At 35.3% G+C, this 27987-nt stretch overlaps 3 protein-coding genes across 8 annotated transcripts; 1 reads left to right on the top strand and 2 right to left on the bottom strand.

The window, feature by feature from the left end:
- Positions 1–88: 88 nt before the first annotated feature.
- LOC307153518 (protein NLRC3-like) lies at positions 89–9045 on the bottom strand. Its single transcript, XM_079863009.1, has 7 exons — positions 8922–9045; positions 7754–7966; positions 4632–6722; positions 3298–3471; positions 2618–2791; positions 1786–1832; positions 89–1686 (listed from the first exon to the last, which is right to left on the bottom strand). Exons 2-7 carry the CDS (start codon positions 7933–7935, stop codon positions 1145–1147), a joined length of 3210 nt encoding a protein of 1069 aa, XP_079719135.1. The 5' UTR covers positions 7936–7966; positions 8922–9045; the 3' UTR covers positions 89–1144.
- ccr10 (chemokine (C-C motif) receptor 10) lies at positions 227–15328 on the bottom strand (the record flags this gene model as incomplete). Of its 2 annotated transcripts, XM_079863038.1 has the most annotated exons (3): positions 15232–15307; positions 10415–11559; positions 227–337 (listed from the first exon to the last, which is right to left on the bottom strand). In XM_079863038.1, the coding sequence occupies exons 2-3, from the start codon at positions 11555–11557 to the stop codon at positions 227–229; spliced, it is 1254 nt and encodes a 417-aa protein (XP_079719164.1). In that variant the 5' UTR covers positions 11558–11559; positions 15232–15307. The 2 variants fall into 2 exon arrangements, with proteins under 2 accessions (XP_079719164.1, XP_079719163.1); XM_079863037.1 differs by lacking the exon at positions 227–337 and having other exon boundaries at positions 9669–11559; positions 15232–15328.
- Positions 13570–27583, top strand: LOC307153541 (receptor activity-modifying protein 1). 5 transcript variants are annotated; one of them, XM_079863054.1, is made up of 7 exons: positions 13667–13739; positions 23931–23966; positions 24607–24669; positions 24748–24777; positions 24871–24900; positions 25606–25723; positions 26775–27583. In XM_079863054.1, exons 2-7 carry the CDS (start codon positions 23936–23938, stop codon positions 27019–27021), a joined length of 519 nt encoding a protein of 172 aa, XP_079719180.1. In that variant the 5' UTR covers positions 13667–13739; positions 23931–23935; the 3' UTR covers positions 27022–27583. The 5 variants fall into 5 exon arrangements, with proteins under 5 accessions (XP_079719182.1, XP_079719180.1, XP_079719181.1 ...); XM_079863053.1 differs by lacking the exon at positions 13667–13739 and adding an exon at positions 23528–23659; XM_079863056.1 differs by lacking the exon at positions 24871–24900 and having other exon boundaries at positions 13570–13739; positions 25600–25723.
- The last annotated feature ends 404 nt before the right edge of the window (positions 27584–27987 follow it).

Below are 27987 nucleotides of genomic sequence, written 5' to 3'. Positions count from 1 at the left end.
TAATTGTATATAAAGCTGTGTAACAGCTGTCTCTTTTCCATTAGAAGCCCATTTCCATTTATCATTGTCGTAATTTAGATTTTTTTTTAAATCTCCTAATCAGAATTTTGACTTTTTATTTCATAATTATGATTCAACAAAGCATTATTTTTTTCTTATGTGGCATATGGGCTTCTATACTTTTGCCTTTAGTCTGAGAAATTATTTATTTCAGATTATATCTAAATCATTGATGACACCAGCTTATGACCGAAGTCACTTTTCCAGATATAGTTGTGGGAAAAATGTATGTTTGGGCAGTGTTTGCGGCAGGTGTGCACGGGGCAGGTGTTTTACTTCACGGATGGGTAAGTAGAGGAGACGGGTGAAAGTGAGTTCTATGTTCACAAATAAAACCCAATGTATTATTAAAATTAATTTCTGGACATCATACAAGTCACAAAAAAACTTGACTTGAAAGTTTGAAACTTGATTTTGACTCCAAAATTAGATATTCATGAGCAACACATGAAAAAATATTCAGGTCTACAGGAGAAATATCTTCCTGAGTGAGCATTTACAGAAAAGGTTTTTTAGATGAGCGTTTCCTTCTCTGCCAACTAGGATAAAGAGGATAATGAATAAACTATTAATTTTAAAAGCAAAGCAACTATTCATCTTTTGAAGGAAACATTTACTTTCTTTTAGATAGGTGTGACTTATTCATCAAGGAAATATACAGACATTATACTTTTCTATTTTTAAAATAAATTAAATGAATTGTCCTGTGACAGGGTTTCTAAAACTAACCCACAGCATAAAGAAAACGATTACCAAAAGGGATTTGAGACTTTATAGCAGCTTGGGACAAAATAATAAGACTTGACTTAAATTCTTATGGATGTCTGTTTATTTTCACTTGGCAATTTGAGGCAGTGATGCGATTGATGTGGGGGTCCCCCATGATGTGAGTTGAGAAAAGTTTAACTTTATGCTAATGAACACTGATGCAACTACCAATATGAGTGAAAACATTGGAGTTCATGTGACCCATGTCCTGTGAGACTCTAATGCCATGGTGTAGGGCAGGCAATATGGAGAATTTCATGAGCGATTTCACTGTTCTACATGATTTGTATCTGGCCACATGCATGTGACCAGAGCTTTAGCTGTTCCTCACAGGAATCTCAAACAGAGACACAGAGGATTTATTAACCCAAAACCCAGCATAGAGGGGCTCAGTGAATGTGCTTTTGAATGTGTGTAAGTGTGAGAGTGTGTGTGTGCCAGAGACACTGTAGAAGGACAGAATGCCAGCCGTCCAGTCCAGATACACTCCTACTCTGTTCGAGGGGGGTGAAGGAACGGGTATGTCAGCGTTTTTATTATTGTGCCAGGCAGCGAATCTGTCACCAGTGCAGATCAGACTCCAGGACTTTTCATTCCATCCAAACCTACAGTCACTACCTCCTTTCCTGTTCAATCCTTTATATGCCACTGCTATGTAGCTCCAGCCACTCCATTCAACCTCCCAGTAAAAGCGTCCAGACAGACTCTCTCGACACAGAACTTGCTCATGGTACTGAAATCTCTCTGGATGATCAGGATACGGCTGCTCCTTTTTGACACCGGTCACCGTTCTGTTTTCGTTTGACAGAATGAGGCGCGTGTGTGCTGTGTTTGGGTCCAGTGTGAGATCGCAGGTATCTGAACACAAGATATAACTATCACCTAATCTATCATACTGTATATAGACAGAAACATATCAAAGATAGATTAGAGCTCTCTTAATTGTGTGAGACTTACATTTCCACAGTCCTGGTGTGATCCTACAATGTTCTCCATGATCCAAACTAGAAAATGAAAAATATAGATATCAGTAATTTTTAACTGTTGAAGTTTGATCAGTTTGTGCCCAAGAAAAAAAGGACACATTTAAAGGTTTTTATGATCATGTTAATGGATGTTAAATGAAAGAACTGGAATCCTGCTTCGGAACACGTAGATTCTGCTTCCTCCATTTCTGCAACCGATCTTAACAATTAGCAGATTCACTGTAAAAAGTGATCAGTTAAAATAACTTAAAAAAATTAGGAAACCTGTTGCCTTAAAATTAGGCAAATAAACTTCATTCGTATTTAAAAAAATTAAGTTATGTAAGTTAAGTTTATTTACTTAATTTTAAGGCAACGAGTTTCCTCACTTTTTTAAGTTGTACAATATGTAATTTTTGCTGCTAGAGGTCACTTATTCAAAACAAAGGCGTAGCTTGATGACCTGTCTAATAAAACATATTAAAGTGTCTCTGGTGTTCTACGTAAGTAAAACGAGGGTAACACAGATCTGATGTAACTGACAGGTGACAAAATGACACTGTCCGTGTCCTGGTTAAAATTGCTGATTTCTCTGGATTTACATATTAATGGAAATGTTTGGGATAATGTAAGTACAACAAAATATATAACATTGTTATAGTGTTTTTTGGATATTTTAATCTAAAAATCTTACATATTGTGCCTTTAAGTCAACTGATCAATTTTTACAGTGTTCTACACATCAGAAAACATAAGGATTCTAGTTATAAGGATTCTAAAATAAGAATTTTATTATTAAAACATAATTTGATTGGGGTTCTTACTTGAGTTTGTCCAGTGTGCAGTTTGGATCCTCCAGTAGATCAGAGAGAAGCTTCACTCCGGAGGGTCCTGGGTGATTGTAGCTCAGATCCAGCTCTCTCAGATGTGAGGGGTTTGACCTCAGAGCTGAGGCCAGATAAAAACAGCCTTCCTCTGTCACCATACAGCCAGATAATCTATACAGAAAGAAATCAAATCTGAGTTTGGGATATTTAATTGCATAAATGGCTGGACTGTAAATTTTGCTCAGCACAATAAAGGCACTTTGCAATTAGTAGCATGAACAAAACTACATATATTAAAACAAACTAGACAACAATAATCATGTGTTTAATTGCATGTTAATGGGGATAAACATGTTTTTTGTGTTGAATTATTAGCTAAACAAACTGGTTTTAGGGATATTGGTCTGTGACATTATAACTTTTGTACATATTTTTAGTACTGTGTTGGGCTGCCACTGGATTTCAATAGTAAAATCAGTCTTAGACAATAACTTTCTAAATCTAACACTACTAAACTCAACATATTCCCATCTTATCCAAAGTAATGCAACCAGCATACTTCAATGGAAGCATAGAAATTCAAAGAATAATAACTAAATACTTTACATAGTGAATGGTGAATACTTTAGAAACACCTGGTACAGTACAACAAGTAACAAAATGAAATAAAACAATACTTCATTATCTCCAGTTGGCAGTTTGGACTCTTCAGTCCATCAGAAAGCAGCTTCACTCCTGAATCCTGCAGGTCATTGTTACTGAGGTCCAGGACCCTCATGGGGCAGTTTATTGACTGTAGAGCTGACGCTACACTTTCACAACACTGATCAATGAGATTACAGTCAGCAAACCTGAAAAACAGAGATGCAGTAAGTTTAACAGCACTATGATAACAGGTTAGTGATGGTCAATTAAAGTATAATCTACTGTCAGCAGGCCATTATATATATACTTTTTGAAAGAGGTTTTTGAAAGAAGTCTCTTATGCTCATTTAGGGTGCATTTCTTTAATCAAAAAATATAGTAAAATAGTACTATTGTGAAATAGTATTACAATATTATTAAACTAATATGCTGATTTGCTGCTCAAGAAACATTCATTATTATTATTATCAATGTTGAAAACAGCTTTTGCTGCTTAACATTTTTGTGGAAACAATGATACCATTCAAACATTTGTTTTAAGATTAAAAAAAGAAATTACTACTTTAATTCAGCAAGGATGCATTGAATTGTTCTAAAGTGACAGTGACAACATTTATAATGTTACAAAAGATGTCTATTCAATAAATACTTTAATAAATAAATGCTGTTCATAGAACTTTCTATTCATCAAAGAGTCCTGAAAAAAAATGTATCAGGAGTTCCATAAAAATATAAAGAAGCACACAAAGTTTTCAACATTGATAATAATAAGAAATGTTTCTTGAGCAGCAAATCATCATATTAAAATGATTTCTGAAGGATCATGTAACACTGAAGATTGGAGTAATGATGCTGAAAATTCATCTTTGATCACAGGAATAAATTACATTTTATAATATATTCAAACAGAAAAACAGTTATTTTAAATTTGTAATAATATTTCACAATATTACTGTTTTTACAGTATTTTTAATTCAATAAATACAGCCTGGGTGAACATATATTATTAACAAATAAATAAATATATAAATGGATCTCTTGCATAAACGTTGATATAAAATAGAATAATTCTCAAATCTACCTTCTACAATGTACATAAGCCATACTTGTTATATTTATTATATTTTATAATATAGCAGTAATATTTATTATATTAACTGAATACTGAATCTGTCATTGAGAAAATAGTGAAGAGGTAGCATCAACCTAATTCAGAAAATCTACAGAAGTGCTACTGGAAACCCTCAGGATTAAAAGGCCTCATATTTGACCTTGGTCCAAAACGCACATTATAATACATTTCAGTAAGACTGAATTATTTCTGCAGAATGTCCTTGTTTTAGGTTTACATGGATTTAACACTTACAGGGCTTTTTTGCAGTTGTACACAGCAGTCAACAGTCTCCTTCTGCCTTCCTCTAATGTGTTGTATTTCTTGAGGTCCAACTCATCCAGCACCTCCTCTGACATCTGGAGCATGTAGGCGATTGCTGAGCAGTGAGATGGAGAGAGCTGATCCTCTGAGTGTTTCTCTGACTTTAGAAACTCTTGAATCTCACTGGACAGAGTCTGATCATTCACTTCCAGCAGACAGAGGAACAGATTAATGGATCTGTCAGCTGAGAGACCATGTCCGTCTTTGATTCTGCCTTTGAGGTAAGTAATAGTTTCGCTTATTGTGTCTGAGCTTTTGTGTGTGTGTGTCAGAAAACTCTGTAAGAGTATCTGATTGGATTCCAATAAGATTCCCAACAGGAAACGTAGGAAAAGATCCAGATGTCCATTCTTACTCTTCACAGATTCCTCAACAGCACCCTTCAGCAAATTATGCAGTGAATCAAAGGTCTTTACTGCCTCTGCAGTGCGATTTATATAGCAGTAAAACCAATAAAAAGCAGCAAGAAACTCCTGAAAGCTCAGATGTATGAAGCAGTAGACTTTCCTCTGATGAATCACAGATTCCTCCTTAAAGATCTCAGTGCAAATCCCAGAATACACTGAGGCGTCAGTGACGTCTATGCCGCTCTCAATCAGGTCCTCCTCATAGAACATCACATTGCCCTTCATCAACTGTTTGAAAGCCAGTTCAGCAAGTTTCACAATCACTTCTCTGTTGGACTGCAGGAGTTTCCCTGGATCTCTCTGTTCAAACTTCTGATTCTTCATGTTGATCTGAATCAGCAGGAAATGGATATACATTTCAGTCAGAGTTTGAGGGATTTCTGTGCTCAGATCTTCTTTCAGGAGCTTTTGAAGCACAGTCGATGAGATCCAGCAGAAGACGGGTATGTGGCACATGATGTGGAGGCTTCTTGCTTTTCTAATGTGTGAGATTATTCTGCTGGCTTGATGCTCATCACTAAATCTCTTCCTGAAATATTCCTCCTTCTGAGGCTCATTGAATCCCTGAATCTCTGTCAGACGGTTTATGTATTTTGAGGGGATCTGATTGGCTGCTGCTGGTCTGGTGGTGATCCAGATGAGAGCAGAGGGAAGCAGATCTCCTCTGATGAGGTTTGACATCAACACACCCACTGATGAAGTCTCAGTCACATCAGAAATGGTCTCATTGTCTGAAAACATCAGCGTAATTCTGTTTTCATCCAGACCATCAAAGAGGAACACAACTTTACACTCCTCATAAATCTTTGAGTCCAGATCTTGAAGTTCAGGATGAAAGTCCAGCAGAAGTCTGTGAAGACTGTACTGGTGATCTTTAATCAAGTTTAGCTCTCGAAATGGAAGCACAAACATGAAATCCACATCCTGATTGGCTTTTCCCTCAGCCCAGTCCAGAATGAACTTCTGCACAGAGACGGTTTTTCCGATTCCAGCAATACCTTTGGTAAGAACAGTCTTTATTTTTTCTTTTCTCTCCTCCTCATATCCTGGTACAGTTTTAAATATGTCATTGCAGATTATTATAGTGTCTTGGTGTTTCCTGTAACTTTTCTCCATCTGTAAGACCTCATGTTCTTTACTCACCCCTTCACCCTCTCCCTCTATGATGTAGAGTTGTGTGTAGATCCTGTTCAGGAGGGTTTGATTGTCCTCTTGTTTGATTCCCTCAAATAAGCTCTTGTACTTGTTCTTCATGCTGGTTTTGTGTTTGTCTTTGATTCTCTGTAGAATATCATTCACTAGTTGATGTGAATCTCGCTGCAGGTGTGCAGGCTCCTCCAGCAGTGTGTGTGTCTGCAGTGCTGGCTCTTTGTCTTGCTGGTTTTGTGTCATAGTACTGGACCCTCCCACCTCTTTCTGTGGGTGTAGAACAGGCTGTGTTCTACATATTTTTATACACTGGGGACAGTTTTCTGATTCACTGGTCTTGTCCCAATAGCGGCTAATACACTGCCTGCAGAAATTGTGCCCACAGTTGATAGACACTGGATTATTCAGAATCTCCTCACATACTCCACATTTGGACTGATCCTGTACCAAATCTTCCCGCTTCACACTGCACAGATACAACATGGGATACAGAATGTTTGGGTAACACTTTCTTTTGATGGTCCCTTTTGAACAATCTGTAAGTAACTTTGTAACTACATGTCAACTAACTCTCATTAGAGTATAAGTAGACTGTTAATATCTGCTAACTCTTTTTTGTAATGGTCCTCCAACAGACCTTATACTGACTATAAGTAACTTTGTCACTACATGCCAACTTATTCAAACCCTAACCCTACCAGTCTTCTAATACTAACACAGAGTTAGTCGACATGTAGGTGTAACGTTACTTATAGTCAACAGAATGCATTAAAGGGACCATCAAAATAAAGTGAAACCAATTTTTGAATCACATTAGCCCTTTTCACACAGCACGTTTATCCCGGGAAATTGGCATACATTTCTAGAGTGCCTTCTATGTGAACGCAAATACGTCCCGGGATTGATGCCGGGATCGATGCCGGGATGGGGATCTAGAAACATAACGCGCCCTGTGTGAACAAAAGCCAGGACCAATGCCGTAAGGGGTGTGTCATAGTGATGACGCACGTGCCATTGCAATGACGTAGTTATCGCGCGACTCTGTTGCTCTTAGAATAAAGTTTGTGTTCGTCAACAAAGAAAGAACGAAAAAATGTCTGCAAACTGGAATGAAGCAGAGACCAGGGAGCTCCTTACTGTGCGCGCTGAAGCTGAGATCCTTCGACGCGCATGTTACACGTCACATCCTGACGTCACGTGTCTTTACGGGATGTGTGTGAACGCACTCACAGATTCCGGAAAATCACTGGCAGTGTGAATGAACCAAAATCAAATAATCCCGGGACAAATCCCGGGACACATGTTCTGTGTATTTTCTGGAATCTCTGTGTAAAAGGGGCTATTGTGACAGAAAAATAATATAAATAAAGTACAAGAATACTCATACTCTATGTAGCCTACCACCAGTCTATTGATGATATTGTTAACAAGCTTGCAATGGCGATTATTAATTAATAATGCAATTATTAATGTCTTTAAAACTACCATGTCTCTCACCTGGGGTCCAAGTTATCTGCACTACTACTGAAGTTATTAGATGCTAACATAGAGTTGTTACTTTTCAAAGACACACAGCTTGGATCTGGAGATGGTGTTCTGTGAACCAGGACAGTTTCCCTCTCCTTTCTATCCTCGTATAGATTCATTTTAGAAGCAGTGCCTCTGTCTTCTCCTGCCATAGAGAGAGGCTGGGTTATAGTGGGTTATAGTCTGCAAATAAAAAGAGGAAAAGCAGCATCATTTACAGTTCAGTCATGACAACTCTCGGAGTGGATTATTTCAACCAGCATAAACTGGCAATGGAATATAAATGCTTGATTTTAGTGGCTACGCTGCTGCTGAGCAAATACTAGAATTTCCAACACAGCGTTGGAAGAACCAATCAGCGGTTGGTTAGAGTTTCATGCCTGAACATGAAACATTTATAAATTCCAGTTTTAATATAAAAAGAAAAGGGGACTTAGGCTAAATGCAGCAGTAGTTTTGTGAAATGGTATATTATGAGATGTATCATAACAATTATTGCAAGAAAAATTATGAACACAAAAATTGATTTTCCTTACATGGAATAGCTATTACAAAATTACTCTTCTCTTTTTCCATATTTTTTTGTCATATGTCCCAATCAATTCCAACTTTAACACATATCTGTAACACTTCAGAGTAACTTTCATTAATAAAATTAACTAGCATTACTTATTTAAATAACACTTAAAAAAGATCATTAGTTAATGTTCATTTGAATAGTTAGAAATACCATGTCAATTAACGCAATTCATCATGCTCATCAGCGCCCTCTGGCTGTGAGATTGTGTCACTGCACTGATTTTACCTGAGGCTCCGTCATCATCAGTATCCGGGTTTGCAAGTAAACAAACCGCATAACAAATGCATTTCTTTGAAGAAAAAGACACCTAAGCTTCGTAACAAAATATATAAGTCAAACTTTACAAAATACTATAAAGTCAGTAAAATAAACATTTAGCAGCAGCCATAATGATCCGGTTGCAAAGGCTACTGCATGTAAACAAGACAGGTAACGTTAAGTTAGCTAGTAGGCTACGTTTATGATACAGACTGTAAGCTATACAGTGATACACCTTAATATTTATAGTTAATATATTCAAAATTGTGTAGCTAACAGATAACACGACTTTTAACTTACTGTGCAAAGTAGCCTATGCCGATTGACACTTGTAAATATTGCTTTTTTTAAAAAAAAATAAAAAAAACGTCCGCCCTTTACAGTGATAAACTGCGTTTTACTTTCTGTTAATGTGTTCGGCTACTTTCGGTTTGTCAGATAGTTGCACCCATATTTATGGTTGCACCTCCTTCAATCGGCAGGGAAGGCAGATCATAATCAAAATATGCTTGAGAAACAAGCTGAAACAAGCTGGAACAGGCAGTGCAACAAAGTTGGATCGACGTTTGATATTTGATTGGTTTGATATTCGACCTTGAAAAAGTTCATAATGGCAAAAAAATGGGTTTTTATGTAGCCTAGGCTATGTAGAAGAGAACACGTTTACTTTAGTGTCAGTTGTAAATTGCCGACGTAAAATTGAGTTAAGTCACTGCTATCAATTCAGCCCCTAAATGTAGAGTAAAACTTATTGTTTTTTAACAACAGTAGCCTACAAGCTCAATAGTTTACTGTCCTATACTGTAGGTGCCAGCTACTATATGACTTAGTCCTAACATCTAATAGATTTTCACTTTTTTATATACATCTGTTAATTCCAAAGTTTAATCAATATTTTTCTTAACTCAGATTTCAACTCAAGGAGGCGCTAACATGCTGATAAAATACCTGCTTCAGTGTTTTAGATATTCAAAATAAATAAAACTTGAATAGAGTTTAATATAACTAGAATTAAGTGCTCAAAGAAATTTGCTTTCATAGATTTCCATTTACTTCAACTCATCATTATGAAATAATTATAAAAAAGGTTAATTTATTGCTATATATTCTCTCTCTTGCAGTTTCTGTCAGTAGCAGAGGATACCGGTAAAGAGAAGATACAGAAATGAGATTGAAATAGCAGAGAATAACACATGTACAACAAAATGATTTATTTTAATGGTTAAAAAATGTTTGCACAATATATTTACAGCAATTGTTTTTTGGATGTCATAATGTCCTCACTTGAAAGAATGAAAAAGCATTTTTTTTACCCAAAAGAAATGAAACTGTACTGCGAATCGCTTAATCTGTCTGTGTTTGCTGACGTGTCTTTGGATGGTGAAGTTTCAGAGAGACAGTGCTGTTGTTGGAAGTCTAAGAGGAAAATGAAATGAAAAGAAAAGAAAAGAAAAATGGCTGAAATTTAGAAGTTGTTGTTATTGAAACCGAACATTCTTAGTCTAACATAGAAACCTTAAAATAGAGAAAAATACATCAAAAAGCATACATCATGAGCCCCAGTAAGATGTTAGATATATTTTTAGCTATGAAAGATTTTTTTTGTGCACATGCACATTGCATCTCATTATGGTTTTAAATTGAGAAATGATTTATTTCAGATTGTCTGATATCTAAGTCAATTGATGACACCAGCTCATGACCGAAGTCCCTTTTCCAGATATAATTGTGGGAAAAGTGAACGTTTGGGCGTTGTTTGCGGCAGGTGTGTCCAGGGCAGGTGTTTTCTTCACGGATGGGTAAGTAGAAGAGACGGGTGAAAGCAAGGTTGCAGCCGGAGAGGACGGTGTTACAGAGCTTCCGTTTTCATGATGAGGTGTTAAATGGGACACACACGCGCACACACACCCGGCATCCGTCAACAGCCTGATAATGTCGTTTCGGAATCGGACGCCAACCAGCGCATACAGCAAAGGGTTCAGGCAGCACCTCACGTAGGCCAGATTGCGTGTCACGTTTTCCTGCAGGTGGAACCTGGTCCACTCGTCGCAGAGTTTCGGTGTGGGTGTGAATACTTTAAACAGCAGCACCACAGTGTACGGCAGCTGGAAAACCAGGAAAAGAACCACCAGCAATGCCATCAAACGCAGGGTCCTCTGTCTACGCCAGCATTTCCCACCGGCACGGATCAGCACGCGTCCGATCGCACCGTAACACACCACCATCGCCACGCAAGGGATGCAGAATCCTGCGATCTTCGCTATCTGGGCCCACAGCTTCCATTTACTCACTTCGTCGCCCCAAACTTTCATATCGCACAAGTTTGAACCCATGTTAGTGTCTATGGAGCTGAAGCGCAGGTCTGGCAGGCTCAGGACGACTGAGGTTACTGTGACGCCTAACGCAGACAGTGTGCTGTAAAACAGCGTGCCAGAACTCTTCTTACGCACGGCCCTGGTGCGAACCACCACTAAATAGCGATCAACGCTAATACACGCTAACAACAGCAGACCGCTGTAGGTGTTGATGGCGTACATGCCACGGTTTAGCTTGCACATGGCCTCTCCGAACTCCCAGCTGCCGATCAGCGTCTCTCCCGTCTGTAACGGAAGAGTCAGCAGGAGCAGCATGTCAGACAGAGCCAGGAAGAAGAGGAAGACGTCGGTCATGCAGCGTAGACGTAGACGGCGGTACAGCGCGAAGGTTGCAATGACCAGCCCGTTTCCAATTACACCTAAGATGAAGACGATGATGAAGATGGTGGTCTGGACAGCAGTGATGGTCAGCTCCTGCTCACTGCTGGCTTCACAAAGCTCTTCAACGTCAGTGGAGTTGTCATCGGTCAAGCCAATGTCAGTGTAGTTGTCAAACCCATCGTCGATAGTTAGGCCTACATATAACAAGAAATCTTCTGTAGTTGAACCAGAGCTCGCCATACCTGTAAAAACATGGGAGAGAAGCGGAAACTGTTCATCAGGTGTGCTTATTGTGTGGAAGGTGAACCATATAAAGCCTATTTACATGAATTTCTAACGCCTCTGAATGATCAACGTAACGTTTTCTAAAAGAAACACTTCGTGCCTTGTGCGCTCCCATTGGTAGTTCATACTTTTTAGGAAGTATAAGGCATTTTAGTGTAATTTCAAATATGTCTACATTTTTGCTTGTTTATACAGTAAAAGTAGGAATAACTTTTATGTTGTTGGTAATATTTCAAGATGAACATTTGATGGACAAAACAATTTAGATTCAGCCTACTTGATTATCCATTATTCCATGATCTGTGATAATAAAACTTTGTTTTTTTTTGAAAAATCATGTTAAAATGTGAGTATCAAATATGATCCATCAGGATTTTAAGGAATGTGTATTTGTATCTCTTAGTCATCATTTTATTACATTGTTTATTACACTTGACTGTGAGCTCATTATTCTTACTAAATGGGCCATTAAAGCCTATGTTACTCAAACACACACACACACACACACATATATATATATATACATACATACATACATATATATGTACATACATGTGTGTACATATATGTATGTGTGTGTGTATATATATATATATATATATATATATATATATATATATATGTTATATATGTTATATATGTGTATATATATATATATATATGTTATATATAACATATATATATATATGTATGTATGTATGTGTGTGTGTATATATATATATATATATATATATATATATATAAAAATCTGACTTTCATTTCATATGTTAAGACGAGGGTTAGGGTGACATCAATGCGGTTGTTTTGTTGCATGCTTTCCACTAGAGGCGCTCTTTAAAGGTCATGTTTCTAAACTATGTCGTGAATAATCTCTGAGCAAATCAGAGATGCTAAAATTACCATGTAAACAATAGTGTTACACAAGTTACACATTTAGTAGATTTTTTGTACTTTTTAATCAAACCAGTTCGGGTTATTTAGACATCAATCATCTTGAGATCTTCACAGTCTCACATGTGTGGCATTAAAAGGGCAGAAATCTGAGCGGTTTCCTTGTGTAGTGATTGATTTAATTACGGGCTCTCTGCTTGGCTGCTTCTGTAAAAATGTCATAACTTTAGCACTGACTATCCAGCAGATTTTGTAGCAAATTTTTATGTAAAATGTAATGTAAAAAGGAGTTTTGTAGGTAAAAAAAAAATGCTGGAATATAAATAACCAAAGAATGCTGAAAAATAAATAGCACAGGCTACTATTCTAAACACATCTTCACGTCTCAGCACAGCTTTTTTATTACGGTTTTTAAATTGAACCAATAATAAATGTATGCGTTGTTTTAATAAATGGCATAAACTAAAAAGTGTTTTGGGATGCACAGGGGGTTTCATTGACTGGTTGCCAGTTTTATTTACACTGGCTGACTGTCACGATTCACGAGTTCACTCTTTGCGTGCATATATATATATATATATGTGTGTTATTCTGTTTGTTTACACGTAGGCTACATTTAAACAAATAAAATAAAATATATTTTTGAACGTCTAATAGAGTCTTATATATTTGTACAAGATTCATTGGGGTATTTTTTTATACATTTTTTTTAAAGAAAAAAAAAGAAGACAAAAAATACTTTTTCTTTAGAACTGCTAGAAAAACAAGATCGTAAAGTCGTGCGGCTCACAATAACAACCGTAGGGCTATAGTTACCCGCGCCACACTGGAGACAGATGTTTCAGGCATTAAATGTCACCTTTAGTTTCAGGTGTGTTTTTGTGGTGAATGGGAGCACGCAATATCTATGTTAAAAATCTTTAAATAACGTCTAAAGTGAAATTGTACTCATTCCACTACTCATCGCGTGTCACAGTCAGACAGTCGTTGGCGTGAATCTGACACCCCGTTCGTGCTTTCAGTCAGCATCGCGTGCCAACGCGCTTTAAAACCCCATCACGAGGAACGGAGTCTTTATTTGAGCAGAAGTGAAGATAAAAGAGCAGAATGAAGTGAGAGATGTTTATGTGGAGAGATAGGCTGCTGTGTGTGTGGCTCTCTGCTTGTGAGGGTGATGAGGATGATGAAGAAACTCAGGACCGCATCAGATGTTAAAGCCTATGGCTATTCAGCCTCAGAAACAACCGTAAGCAATCAAACATTTACCAAATCAAAACTATTATGGATATAATACAAAGTGCTTTAAAATGCACCACTTTTTTTACTCTTGAGTTTGCTTTTGAAGGTGTGGATATTGATTAACCGATATAGTGGCAAAGTTATGATGCTTTGAATTTGTTTGAATGATTCGTAAGTTCAGTTTAACAGGTTTAACATGAACGTGGTGCCCGCTAAGCACATTCTATAAATAGATTAATTATATTTATATTAATACAGTCATGTTGGCCTATAAATGTATTAAATGTCTCAGAGGAGCAATGCAATGTAATTACACTATGTTTTTGTTTAGAAGCTATGGCAGTTTTTTTTTCTTCTTCTTTTTTTGCATTTATTTATTTTGCATTTATATTTATACTAAATGTTTGGGCTACTGTTTTTGATAACACATACAATAGGTTTATAGAGAACCTACAGTTTTTTGTTGTTGTTGCTTTACTGTGGTAGTGAAGAGTCATGCATGGTTACCATGATCTACAAATGTATGATACTACTAGGAAGAACAATGGTCAAATAAAAAACAGCAAAACAGCAAATAAAAAACAGTTTAAAACAGTGTGGCAGTTAAATAATGTGATTTTCAGAGAGAATTATAAATGTACATATTTAAATATATATTTTTAATAATTTAGAATTTTTATTAAACGCTTGCAAGTCTGAACCAGAATATCAAGAGATTTTATTATTTCGCATATGATGGTGAAAAGTCAACATTTTATCAGTTGCAGCAATGAAAAGAACGGGACAGAAAAATTATGTTTTAATATATAAAAACATGCACATTCATCTCTGAATACAAAATGTTTTTTGTAATATTTTTTGTCATAATTTATGAACAGTGTATACATTTTTATTTATCATAAAATATTTTATCGTTCTATTTTGTGCTCTGTAAATAAAGTATTAACCCTTTAATGAGCAAACCTGGTAAAAATACACTAACAAAAAATATTTCTTTGCAATGATTGTTAATTTAATTATTACTAGGTGTAGCATTTTTTTAAATTTAAGTCAATAATTATAAAAACAGTATATCAATCTTTCTGCATCGATATAATTTACATTCAAGTAAAATATTTTTTAATAAATGTGGAGGAAAATACATTTTAATTTATATATATACATAGCCTATATATAAATACATATATACACATACATACATGCATACATAATGCGTATACTAAACCATAGGTTCTGTCAAAAAAATCATAGACATGAATATGATTGTTAATAGAAATAAAACTATTAACAACCAATATTATTAAAATATATTTATTTGAAATGGAAATAGTACATGTCTGCAAAACATTTTTTTATTTCAGCATAAATCACAGATAATAATGCAGAATCAGTGTGAAGAAATATCTATCTATCTATCTATCATAATGCTTAGTGTGCGTGGACATCTGTTAACCTGACAAGTTTCAAATTCAATATAGGACAAACCTGCTTTGACTCACCTCTGAGTGCAGATCTTCAGGACCTCTTGTGTTATGAGTCTCTATGTAATTCAGACCTCAGTGGTTTGTGTCTGAAGTTCTCTGCTGTTTGGTGGGCAAGTGTCACTCTGAGAGAAGGATGATGCTCTGCCTATTTGGGCTTTCACTTCTTTGTTTTGCTGACTTTGCATTGCCCCACATTTCACACCAAAACACCCAAAGCACAAAGAAGGCAATAAACTTCTCAGAAGGAGGTGTGTTTAAGTAAGGTTGTTGATTTCTTGGTAGAACACCCTAAGATTGATGCAAAAACCAAAATATCTGTAAAACTTAAATAAGCACAGTGGTGATATCCACATTAATATGCACATCTTTTGTCATTTCATGCCATCGCTGTGCATGTTGCACGTTGCATTGCTGTATGTCGACTTCTGTTCGGGACGTTTTATAAAAATGTTCTTATCAGCAATCTGAACTTGCTGCATCAAATAATCTGTAATAAGCAGAAAAATGTAAGACTGGAGAAACTGGAAGCGAGGGCTACTCTCTGAGAAAACAAAGGAAATTAACATTTGACCTCTCTTGCCCCAGTCGAGGCACAATCACACTTGAGTTGATCACCTCCCAATGTACACATCATTCCCTTCACCCATCCCTACCTATATTCACCCAAAAATCTATATGGTTTAATATGAACAATTATCGCACAGTATTATACATGTTTGGTATCATTTGAAATGTCTCAGTGCGACTGGTACAAATGTCTCATTCCAACAGAAGTAAACCAAAAAGGTAATAAGATGTGAGAGTTTAGAGATATTTTGTTACTGCTAGTAAGTCTGGGACGGTGATTAACGCAAGTTCCCACCGTGAACTCATGTTTACATTTGAAAAGATGTTTCTGCCTTGGTCTGGGTATTTAGGGAGATGCTGAAGAAGATTCAGCTCGATTTGTAACTCAAATCAGCCCGTGATGCGGAGTGTATTTTATATATGTATTTTATAATGTCAGGTTCGCATCTTCTCTCTTTATTCCAGAGCATTTGATGTTTTGTATTTATTATCTTTGAACTGATTATGAAATTGGCATGATACATTTACCTGACATAATAAATTGTTACATTTGATTTTTTTTCCCCAACTGACTCTGAAATTGTTTTCCCAAGTAAACGGATTTGAATGTTACCGCAAGTTTACATCAGTTAACACGTCAGATTAGTGACGACTAATATTTGGCACTAATTCAAGTGTACGTGGTTCGCAAAGACAAGAAGGGAATTTCCGTTTAGTACAGCAAAAATGCTGCGTGTCACCTCTGTTTTAATGTAATGTTACTTTAGATAAGTGTACGTGGGAAACCACGGCATGGCCAATCCAAAAGATGAGTAATGTTGGTTGACTTATACCTGTAGTAGTGAAGTAGTAGTACCTCTACTGAAGTAAACGTTACTTTAATTTCTAGTGTATGCAATCATGGGGGATACCAAAGTATCCTTGATTGTATAAGTGTGAATGCGACCGATCTCAGGTATATAACCAATTACCAGTGACCAAAACTGACGAGCTTGTGATCGTGAGACCCGCGTTAAGCAGAAGGCGTGAGGACCTCTGAGCGGCATAGCTTCCTAATATGAACGGGTAAAATATAAGTAAAGAGTTAAAAGGAATAATCAAACATTTAATGATGCTCAGATTAAAACCTTTTTCATTTATGGAGTCAGATGAAAATATAATTTTTTTAATATATAGTTATATTTTTGCTATACACATACATACATACATACATATACTGTATATATATATATATATATATAGGCCTATGTGTCTCTGTGTGTGTGTGTGTGTGTGTGTGTGTGTGTGTGTGTGTGTGTGTGTGTAATTAAATAAATAATTTATATATGTAGATTTAACATTATTTTCCATGTTAAATATAATTTACTGACATTTGCCAGCATGTTTGATAGCAGTTCATTGTGAGTGACATGTATTTGACATCTGACATTATGACATCTGGCATGGGAGATGTTTGTTTAACTGGTCTGGGTCTTTTGGGTTGGTCTTGAGTTCAGCAGAATGTCATACTGGTTCCCCAAAGCGCAGAGACCATGTAGGGTATGCTGTGGTTACATTGTAGGTTTTAATCAGTGGAATCTGAGGTCAACTCTACAAGGGTGTATGAGTGCAGCAACAAAACACCACAACCTTTTAAACTTTTAAATGAGAAGCATTATCTTTGCAGAACAAAGTAGGTAAAGCATTATTCAGAAACATAATCCATGGGTTATTTGAGAAAATTCTATTAAATTTAATTTCAGTTCCATTTTCAAGTCCAGTTATTTACTTTAGGTAAATACTAAATACTTAACTTTTGTGGTAAGTATATATAATAAGCTCAATGTTCATTCAATTGGTCAGTATCAAATAGTCATTTTTTTACTATTTACTTAATCACTTAATTTGCAATAATGACCAGCTGACAGAACATGATCCCTATATCCTGTTTTTGCCTTTGAGTTTGTTTGTTTGTGTGTGTGTGTGTGTGTGTGTGTGTGTGTGTGTGTGTGTGTGTGTGTGTGTGTGTGTGTGTGTGTGTGCGCGTGTGTGTGTGTGTGTGTGTGCGCACTTGTGTATTTTTCCATTTTCAGTCTGGGTAAATAGTGAAGAGTAGAGTGAAATTCACACGACTCTCAGATGGCACATCTTCTCTCTCTCCACCCTTTCTCTTTCCCACCCGTTTCTCTGTTTTGCTTTCAGTAGTTTGTGGTTGGCTTGGTCGTTGATGGGTACAATGTTTACTTGAAGCATACCGTGCACAGTTCATTAGAAACACACACACATACACACACACATTACATTTGACCTTGTTTTTTGTTGTGGCAGGTATTGGATTCACTTTAGGCTGCAAACTGCTGGCATGAGGTTTTCAATGTAAATGACTGCTCCGAGAAGTTTAATTTGTACAATATGCTAGCATCAAACTTTATGAAAAGCCTTCATGTGAGGAGCACTGTTGAAGATAGCAGTATCTTATGCTTATGGTGGCAGTAACCAGAAAGGCTGCTAACTAGGTTTTAGAGTCAGTGTTTCGAAAACAGCAAAATATACTTCTAACATCACACAAAAGATGCCTGAAAACTAAACATTTCGACATAATCATTTATAAAGCACTTGTACACTTTTGAATTAGGCTTTTTTATTGCAAAATCCTTTTTTATATATATTTGTTGCATTCTGCATTTCTTGCTTTAGGCCTATGTGATTTTAAACTAAGTTGTGTGTGATTGCGATCAAGTCGTTAGCAGTATGGGTGAAATTAAATGAAACACTCTGGGCTTATGAGCTATTTTGTGCAACCGCTTCAATGCTGTCTCGTCACGAGGTGCGTTATCGAGTGGCACAGGATGTATGCTCACTTGGTGCAACTGGACAAGTTAAAAAAAACAAAACAAAGCAAATGACAGTGCTTGCTGAATGTAAATCTGTACTCAGATCAAGTAAATTCTGTTTAGGAATTAAGACCTTTAGGAACTTTTAAGACCTTTAGGAACTTTTAAGACCTTTAGGAACTTTTATATTATGGAGCTTTTATTTTATGATTTTTATATTATGGAGCTTTTATATTATGATTTTTCTGATATTAATTATTATGTGTGATGCAAACCAACAAGCACAGCAGCAGGTTGTATAAATGCATTTTTTTTTTTTTTTGTCCAAACACATGATTTTGTGGTACAGCCCAATGTACCCTCTTCCCAGAAATACATAGTTTTATTGAATGTCCCGTGAGGGTTTGTATCATCAATCTATAAGATTACAACAACAACTCTGCACAAGACTGTGTAACTATGTAAGACAATTATTTTTTATACAAACTCAACACAACGTAAAGCTATTATCTAAATAGATAATTGTTGCAATGATTTTAATTCATTTTAATGCATGGCAACTTGACATTTTAAGTTCACTCAATGCATTAAAGTAGATTAATTCAACTCATTAATAGATTAATTCAGCTCAGTAATGCAAACATGTATCTTTCATTTTTGTTAGTTTTAGACATCTTACAGGTCACCAGATAAGCAAAATACGCGAATAAGCAAAATTGCCCACAACTGCGTAAAATGCGGCAATATTTGGCTGTTGGCGGTTGTTAATTTCACACCCTAGAAGGATACATTGTTTTCAGATCAGCACTTTCTTATGCTGTGTTTTTCATTTTAAGTTTTTTCTTTTATTTTTATCTTGTTTTTGGCCATGGACAGAGCATTTCCTCACAGATACGGGCTGCTGGATGCATTTAGACGTGCACACATGGCACTGTTTGCGTCCTGTAGTCCTGGATGCCATTTAGACAACTGTGCCCATAAAAAGGATATTGATCAGTATAGGACAGCTTTTTGTGTAATATGTGACAGGATGTGACAGATGTTTAGTAGTGGCAACACTGCCACACCAGCTATGGCCCATTTCCTGTGAGTTACTGCAGAAATGAGTCCTGCTGCATTTGACACTTTAACTGGAGTGTTATTTAATGTCAAAAATCACAGTTTACAGCAATGATAGAGGCAGGAGTCTGCACAGTTATCCATCTAAACAACTGAGGAACAAACAAAAAATAGACATATATATTTAAATATAACAACTTGTTGACTATATGTAACGCTAGTGGTTATTTGATTGTTTTGTCCTGAAGACTTTTTAGGTAAGATCTAAATAAACTAATGTCCAAAAGTCTGACACCACTAGTGAAAATGCTTCTGTTTTATATTTTATTTAGTAAAACACTTTCCTCATATTATATTATCAATTTAACAGTAAATTAGTAAAAAGCAACTGTGGGGTTATGCAAGGCTCCCTGTTAGGACCATTTTTGTTTTCAATTTATAGGTTAGCTCTTGAATCCGTAATCCGGAAACATAATATAATTTTCACTGCTAAGATATCCAATGATCTTCCAAGCTTAGATTTCCTCCTAGCATGCTTAGTAGATATAAAAACTCGATGGCTTGACATTTTCTGTACTGATTAATCTTAAAAAGTTGTGATAATCGGTCAGATGGAGCATCATAATAAGGTGTTCCCCAATATTCAGCAGGCAGTGAAAAAATTGGGTGTTTATTTTGACACCAATTTGAATTTTGAGTATCACATTAAGTTGGTTCAGTCGTGTTCATCAGTTAAGACATATTTCCAAGGTGAGGCAGATTTGAAGTTTTCTACTTTAAATCTACACATTTTATCACTGTTTCAATAGTACAAAATGCCACTGTCACAAACTAGGTCTTGTAATAATATTACTCCAGTTTTAGCTTCATTGCATTGGTTCCCAATTCATTTTAGGGTTGATTTTAAGATATTATTATTGACATGTAAAGCACTACATGGTTTGGAGCCATAAACTTTTAGTGGAGTATTTAGCAGAACTTTTAAAACTTTATTAAAAGTTAGATGTCTGTGACAGAGCTTTTGCAGTGAAGGCTCTAAAGTTATGGAATAGCCTGTCAAAGGATATAAAAACTTAATTTTTTAAAATAGTTAAAAAACCTGTGTATAGACTTTGCTTTTATTATTTTTGTGTGTTTTGGATCTTTTTTTATGTAGTAGATTGTGTTTGTTTTATTATGTCTTCCTGATTGTTTATTTTGTGAAGCTCGTTTTACCTTTTGTATTGCACTTTATACTATGCAGCTTTAAAAGTGCTCAATAAATAAAGTGTATTATTAATAATATTCTTATTAAAATGTACATGAATTTGAGAATTTCTTTAGTATTTGTTTTTTTTATCTCATACGTTTATATATTTTTTAAATAAATACATTTATTTCAGTTTATTTCTAGGTTTAAATCTAAAATCTAAAGACTTTTAGTGTAATTTCATACTTTTAAACCTCACCATACTTGTTTTTGATGTAATGACAGTTTTTAGACTGTGAAAACCGATCAGCCACGCAAATCTATTGAAAATATTAATTTAAAGTTTTCTTAAAATAGATTCATCATTAGAGTGGGCTTGTTTTATTTATTTGGATTAATATGAACAAAAATGATAAATTAAATCTCTTCTTTTGATTTGTTGACAATAAGACCTTATAGATAACGCATTTCAAGCTTGTTGCATGTCTCTCGTGTGTTCAGAATAACGATTCTCCGCAAAAAACATGCAACCTCGCACAAATCAGCCGCATGTATGTTTAAATATAGACTCCTGAGTTTGGAGATCCCCTGACGGCACATCTTGAGCGGATGCAAAAAAAACACAAAAAATAATGTGTTGCAGGAGATGAAAATGAAATTCTGTGTTAAATGTTCTTACGTCTTCTTGAATTTATAGTTTATTGCATTACATCATGTATGAAATAGCTGTCCATTTTATTGCTTAAAGCATAAAAGCTATCATATTTTTGCAATGATCATGCAATTGAAGAACGTCCCAAGAAATTTCTTAATCCTGCTGTTTGTGCCGGTGACATCATGTAGTTTCAGCTGTTATATTTTAGTAACTATATAATATAATCTGAATTTAAGACCGTTTTAATAGAAGTGATTATGACTTTTTTTTTTGCAACACTTCATTGTTTCTTCATTTCTTCATTTTTTTTCATTTGTCTAGACGTAGGGTGAATTTAGGTTGATTGGGACATTTTTCCTTTAAGATGACGAGGAAAAATTGTCTGAATTCACCCTAAATATTAAGTAAAAATATATTTTCCACATCACTGGAATGGCTTAGTCCTTTGCCTTCAGCTAAATTTTGTCCCATACATGCAAGTGCATTTCAACATGAGAATTTGCATCTTTCAGCTGTTCAAAACATGCAAGTGTGCATTATGTGAAATGTATTTTTTCTCTCATAATTCACTTAACAAACAGAGGTTTATGGGAAGTGTGTTTATTTATATTACCATGATGATAATGTTGGATTACTCTGACTCTCTAAATGTTCCTGTCACTGTAATGATGATTGCATTATGATGGAAAGCTTTATTTATCTCAGAATACTGTGTGAATATATGTACGGGAATTTGATTAGACATAAGAACAACTGTAAAAAAACAATTACTGTTCATTACATACCTTATTTTTATTTCCATCAGCAAGAGAATGAAACTATCGGTGGCTACAGCATAACTGCCAGCACTATTAATGCACTGTACAGTTTAAAGAAACTAGGGAAAGGTGTCAGTCTGAAAGGAAATATAAAAAAGCAAAACTCTAAAGTTTGAGTCACACTTCCAAACCACAAGAGGCCGCTTACACTGAAATTGTGGTAACATTAAATTCTAGTGCAATAAATTATTCACGAATCAAAAGAAGTGGTCTTCAAGAGATGTTTATTTCTTTTATAATACAAGCTGTCTTTCACAGACAAAATATATCATTTACTAATGCTATAAAATAATAAAAGTTGATTTATAGTCATTTGTCTTAACATAGCGGAAACAAAATGTGTCTCTGAAACCCCGGTACAAAACTTATAACATGTTAGCCAACATGGGGGCGATTCTAGGTCGGAAATAGAGTGCATTTACCACACTGACACATACACGCTAGCCAATCTAACGATAATCAACAATCATCTAGAATACATGTATAACCGCACTCTTAGAAGAAAGGGTTCGAACCTTAAAGGGTTCAGTCAGGCACTTCATATATGGTGGTTTCCATCATGGGGATCAATTCATAGATTTTGTTTTAATTCATTTTTAATTTTGATACAAATTTCATCAGTTAAGCAGATCATAAATATATTTTTATCACCAAAAAAAAACCCAAGCTTTTAAACAATCAAAATCTTTCTCCTTATTTAGAACCTTTTTACCATAAAGGGTTCTTTAAAATTTAGTCTAGAACCCTTGGGTTCTATTTTTTTAACCCTTTTTTCTAAGAGAAAAACCAAATGGCGTTTTTTCAGACTTTTAAATACGAGGTGAAGTTTTGCATTGAATGCTAATGAAACATATCTGATACTAAAACATATACTTACATCGTGAAAGTTATGTTGAAAAGCCATTTGAAATTAGCGGTAGGAATCATGTAATCCTATAATTAAGTTGTATAATTCCCACTGTCCACTGAGAAAACTCTTATCAGGGCAATTGCTCTGGCTCCACTATATGCACACACAAACACTCATGTTTCCAGTAATGGAGCTCCTAAGAAATGTCTCTTCCCAAACTATCCATGAACTCCGAGAGGATTGTAGTGGGTGGGGTGTTTCCTTTAGCCACACACACACACACACACACACACACACACACACACGCACAGTCTCCCTGTGTTCCTCCCCTCTTTTGTTTCTCCTGTTAAATGCTCCAGCCACAGGAAAGTCACGTCCATTGATTCACTTAACAGCTCACTCACTCTGTAGTTGCCATTCTTTATTTGTCTTGCACTATGTTTTATCTCTCTGGACTACTTTTGCTGTTGCTGGATCCGTCTATGACCTGTGGTAGGAGATCTTCAGTCTAAGATCTAAGATAACCCATGAGTTTACCTCAGAATGAACATCTGACAGTGATGCCATCACTTTTGGACATTCAAGATGTTCTCCAGGAGACAGGAAACCACATTACAAGCCTTTCTTTTAACCATTGACTTTTGAGCTACCAAACTACCAACCTGATTGCATAAGAACAGATTTATCATAAGAAATTGTAGTGTTAATGAATGTCTGGTAGCAACATGGATGATCATTAAACTGCTGATTTCTATATTCTCAGGTCAAATGACACAAGATAACAGAACAGCTTCTGGAGGTAAGGGACTAACTACATTTCTCAGTTATTTCTCGTTACTTATAAACAGAGACCTTTGCTTAAATCTCCTGCTTCCCACTTACTCTTCTCAAAAATCTCACGTCTCAATGTTTCAAATCTGTAATCACATGTGAGATATCTCAATATGAACTCAAACATTTCTTTGATATGTTCATTATACTGTATATCTCTATACTCTTAGTGCATGTGAATATCTCATTTGTTTTATTTAAATCATTTTAGGATGAGACAAAGGTTATAATTTAATAAAGTCTGATGAACTATGAAAGTGAACATCTGAGCAATAATATATTTCTTATTACTCTCTGATTATAATTTGGATGAAAGAAAATTGACATAATCCATAAGAAGTAATTTGCACTCAACAGTGTGGCTCTTGGCGCACTAAAATAATCTAAAATTAAAGTTTCTGTCAAAAAGATTTTAATTCACAAAGCTGGATTTGTAATTGAATACAGTTAAAGTGGAAAAGCTATTAAAATTGAACGCTAAAGTATTTTTTTTGTTACATTTTTTATATAGCTCTTAAACACTTTAATCCATTATTCAGCCTATATTGAAATGCATCAATTACATGTATAGAAATAGAAAATGATCCTTAATGTTCTTTTTTCTCCAGATAAGAGTCACAGAGTCCAAACTGAAAATACACAGAAAGAACTAAATGTATCTTTAAGCAATGGTACGTAATGTCAGCATTATTTACACCTCCATCATCTCATCGCAAGCACATTCATAATCACATTTTTCACTCTTTCAGAGACATACAACGGCACGTACGAGGACAACGGTAAGAGAGTTTTGTGACACTTTAGGGAGTATGTGAGCTATTAGACTTTTAAGATCGCTTGTGTCACTATTAAATGAATCTCCTGTGGCTCAGAGGATTTTCATAATCAAGACTTTCTCTACACTGTAAAAAAAAAAAAAAAAAAAAAAAAAACTGGCAGCTGTGGTTACCAGAAATTTCCTGTAAAAAATACGGTAGCAACATTTTAGGTTTTACAGACTTAACTTAAAATTTACAGTAATAAACCGTATTTCATTATCTGATGTAATGTTAATTTACCGACTTGTTGAAGTATTAATATCTGTTTTGTACCATTGTAATACACTGACAACCACCAATCACAGTAGTAATGAGAGTCACATGATCAATCAAAGCTCATCACAAGCAGTTCTTCCACAAGAAAGTTAATACTAATAGATGTAGAAGCTACACAGTGTCATTCACACAAACACTAAACACCATCATGGTAACACAAATGAAATTTGAAAATTGTGTACCCTAATGTACATAACTGGTTAAAAAAAAAACTATGAAAACAATGACGAAACGTAGTTATTTTAACAAAAATACATCAAATGTGAAGTGTCACGAAGGGAATTGTGGGAATGTCAATTTATGTTTTTTTACTGTAAATTATACAATGATTTATTCGTTTTCACTTCCAAAAACTGTAAATTTAATGGTATTTTACTGTAAACTAACATTAAATGTACCGTTAGATCTATCACAGTTATTTACCGTATATAGTAAGGAAACTTTCTGTTAACCAATTAACAGTTTTTCACAGTCTTTTACTGTTAAAATCACGATAATTTTTTACAGTGTACAGTCACTGTTATGAGGAGCTGTTGAAGAATTATACCGAGGAACTGTGCTGTGTGACTTTCAATAACAACATGAGTGCACTTGGAAAAGAGAACTGGTGCAATATGGAGATGGTGATAAGGTAAGCCAGAGCTTATTCACCTGTGACTTAACTTAAAATGACAAACTACACCATATTTCTATATAAACTGATATTTCAAAACCAAAGGAGCTAACATTGCTTTGATAATGCTTTGTTGATTTATTAAGCAAGGATTTGATCTGTTTACCGTCATGCTTTTGTAATTTTCATATTGCTTTGAAAACCATCACATTGAATCTTTGTATTCGGCCTCGTTGTGCATTGCTTTTGATTGCTGTGCAACACATTCTAAAATTAACGTTTCTATAGAGTGCTTATCTTCTGCACAAGCGCTACTGAGAAATGTGAAATGCATAGCTACATGGCAAATACACAAAGAAAGGAAATGGTCAGAGAAACAATTGAAGGATGTGTGGGGAAGAGCTGAGCTAATCTTGAAACCTGATTGCTAACTATGAGACTGAGAGACCTTCTGATCCATTAAACAATGAGAGACATTTCCGTTTTCTACGTAAACATAGATAAGAGTGTGTTTTTATTGTGAACCAGAGTGATTTGAGTGATTTGTGCCACTTCTGGACAAATGCACTTGGTAGTGCAAAAACGGTAGTGCAGACTTTGTGCACTTTGTGTAGTGCAGTCAGTAAAGACTTTTATACTCACCGAAACTGCATGCATTTAATCAAAAATACAGAAGAACAGTAATATTGTGAGATAGTATTTCAATTTAAGATCAAAGCTGAATTTTCAGCATCATTACTCCAGTCTTTAGTGTCACATGATCCTTCAGAAATCATTCTAACATGCTGATTTGCTGCTCAAGATCTAAATGTCTTATTATTATCAATATTGTGCTGCTTCATATTTATGGGGAACCCGTGATACATTTTTTCAGGATTCTTTGATGAAAAGAAAAGTTCAAAAGAACAGCAATTATTTGAAATATGTCACGTTTGATCAATCAAATGCACCCCCCCCCCCCATTCATTTTTGATGGATTCCCGTATGTGTGTGTGTGCGTGTGTTTGTTTGTTTTTGTACAGAAACTCTGTCACACAACTCACTTTGTATCTCTTTCTCCTACTTCCAGAAGCTACAACGAGTTAACTGCGTGTATGGAGATTGTATCCACTGCTTTAAGATGCTACTACCCTAATCGTGTGGTGGAGCAGCTGTTCGTCAGGATACATCAGCAGTACTTCAGCTTTTGTAGTAGCAATGAAGAGGATTTATCTGACGCACCGGCTGGAGTCGTGCTCGTAACCACGCTGCTGCCCATCCTCCTCATACCCCTCATAGTGTACATTGTGGTCTGGAAGAGTAGTTTAAGGGACTGACTTTAGCAATTATCCCCCAGCTTAAATGAGTTAAAGTGATATTTCACTCAAAATTAAAAATGCTGTCATCACTTGCTCACCCTTATGTCATTCCAAAACCTGTATGCATTTCATTCTTCTAAAGAAGATATTTTGAAGTTGATGTCTGAACCCTAACATTCTTCAAAATATTTTCTTTTGTGTTTTGTATAAAATAATACAAGATTGGAAAGAATTGAGGGTGAATGATGACCCAGTTTTCAGTTTTTGGGTGAACTGTCCCTTTAAAGTCAACTCGCAAGTGTATAAATTCATGTGCTTCATGGTGTAATTACTGTAAATAAAAGAGACGCAGTGGGTGTGTGACTTTTCTACACACTTTTGACTAATAGTCTGATTTATGATCATGATATAAATATATTGTGACTCTGAACTATTAATTCTGAAAAACAGAATGCCCTTCTAGACTTTATTCAGGTGTTGTATATCAGTTTACAGCTATTAATACAATTTGAAAATGTATAGCAACTTGGTCACAACTGTAAACCTAAAAAAACATTAAACAAAATTCTGGGGGACACTTTCCTCATTATGAAGCTTGTATTTAATGCATTATAAGAGTATTAGTACATTACAATGCATGCATAGGCATAATATGTAATTATTCTCATGAATATATATATATACAGTTTATATATACAAACATAATAAAATTATATAAATATATCTTATTATATAACAACAAATAGTATAGTAAAAAATCTTATGTCTTTTTCACATAAAGATGAGTTTACCTTAAGTTTAATGTCTCATTACCACTTCATAATATCTATGGCTGTTTAAAGAGAGATCTAGCCTTTTTTACGTTTACTAAAAGCAAACAAGCAGCACTTCTAAATGAGTATGAGCACATTATAAAGCCTTTAACAAGAAAACTGTATTTGTCGCTTTACTTTAAGCAGTAAAAAACACATATTAAATGTAGTA

Source organism: Squalius cephalus (genome assembly GCF_949319135.1).
Source record: "Squalius cephalus genome assembly, chromosome: 25".
NCBI lineage: Eukaryota > Metazoa > Chordata > Actinopteri > Cypriniformes > Leuciscidae > Squalius > Squalius cephalus.
This window is presented reverse-complemented; position numbering and strand designations above follow the sequence as displayed.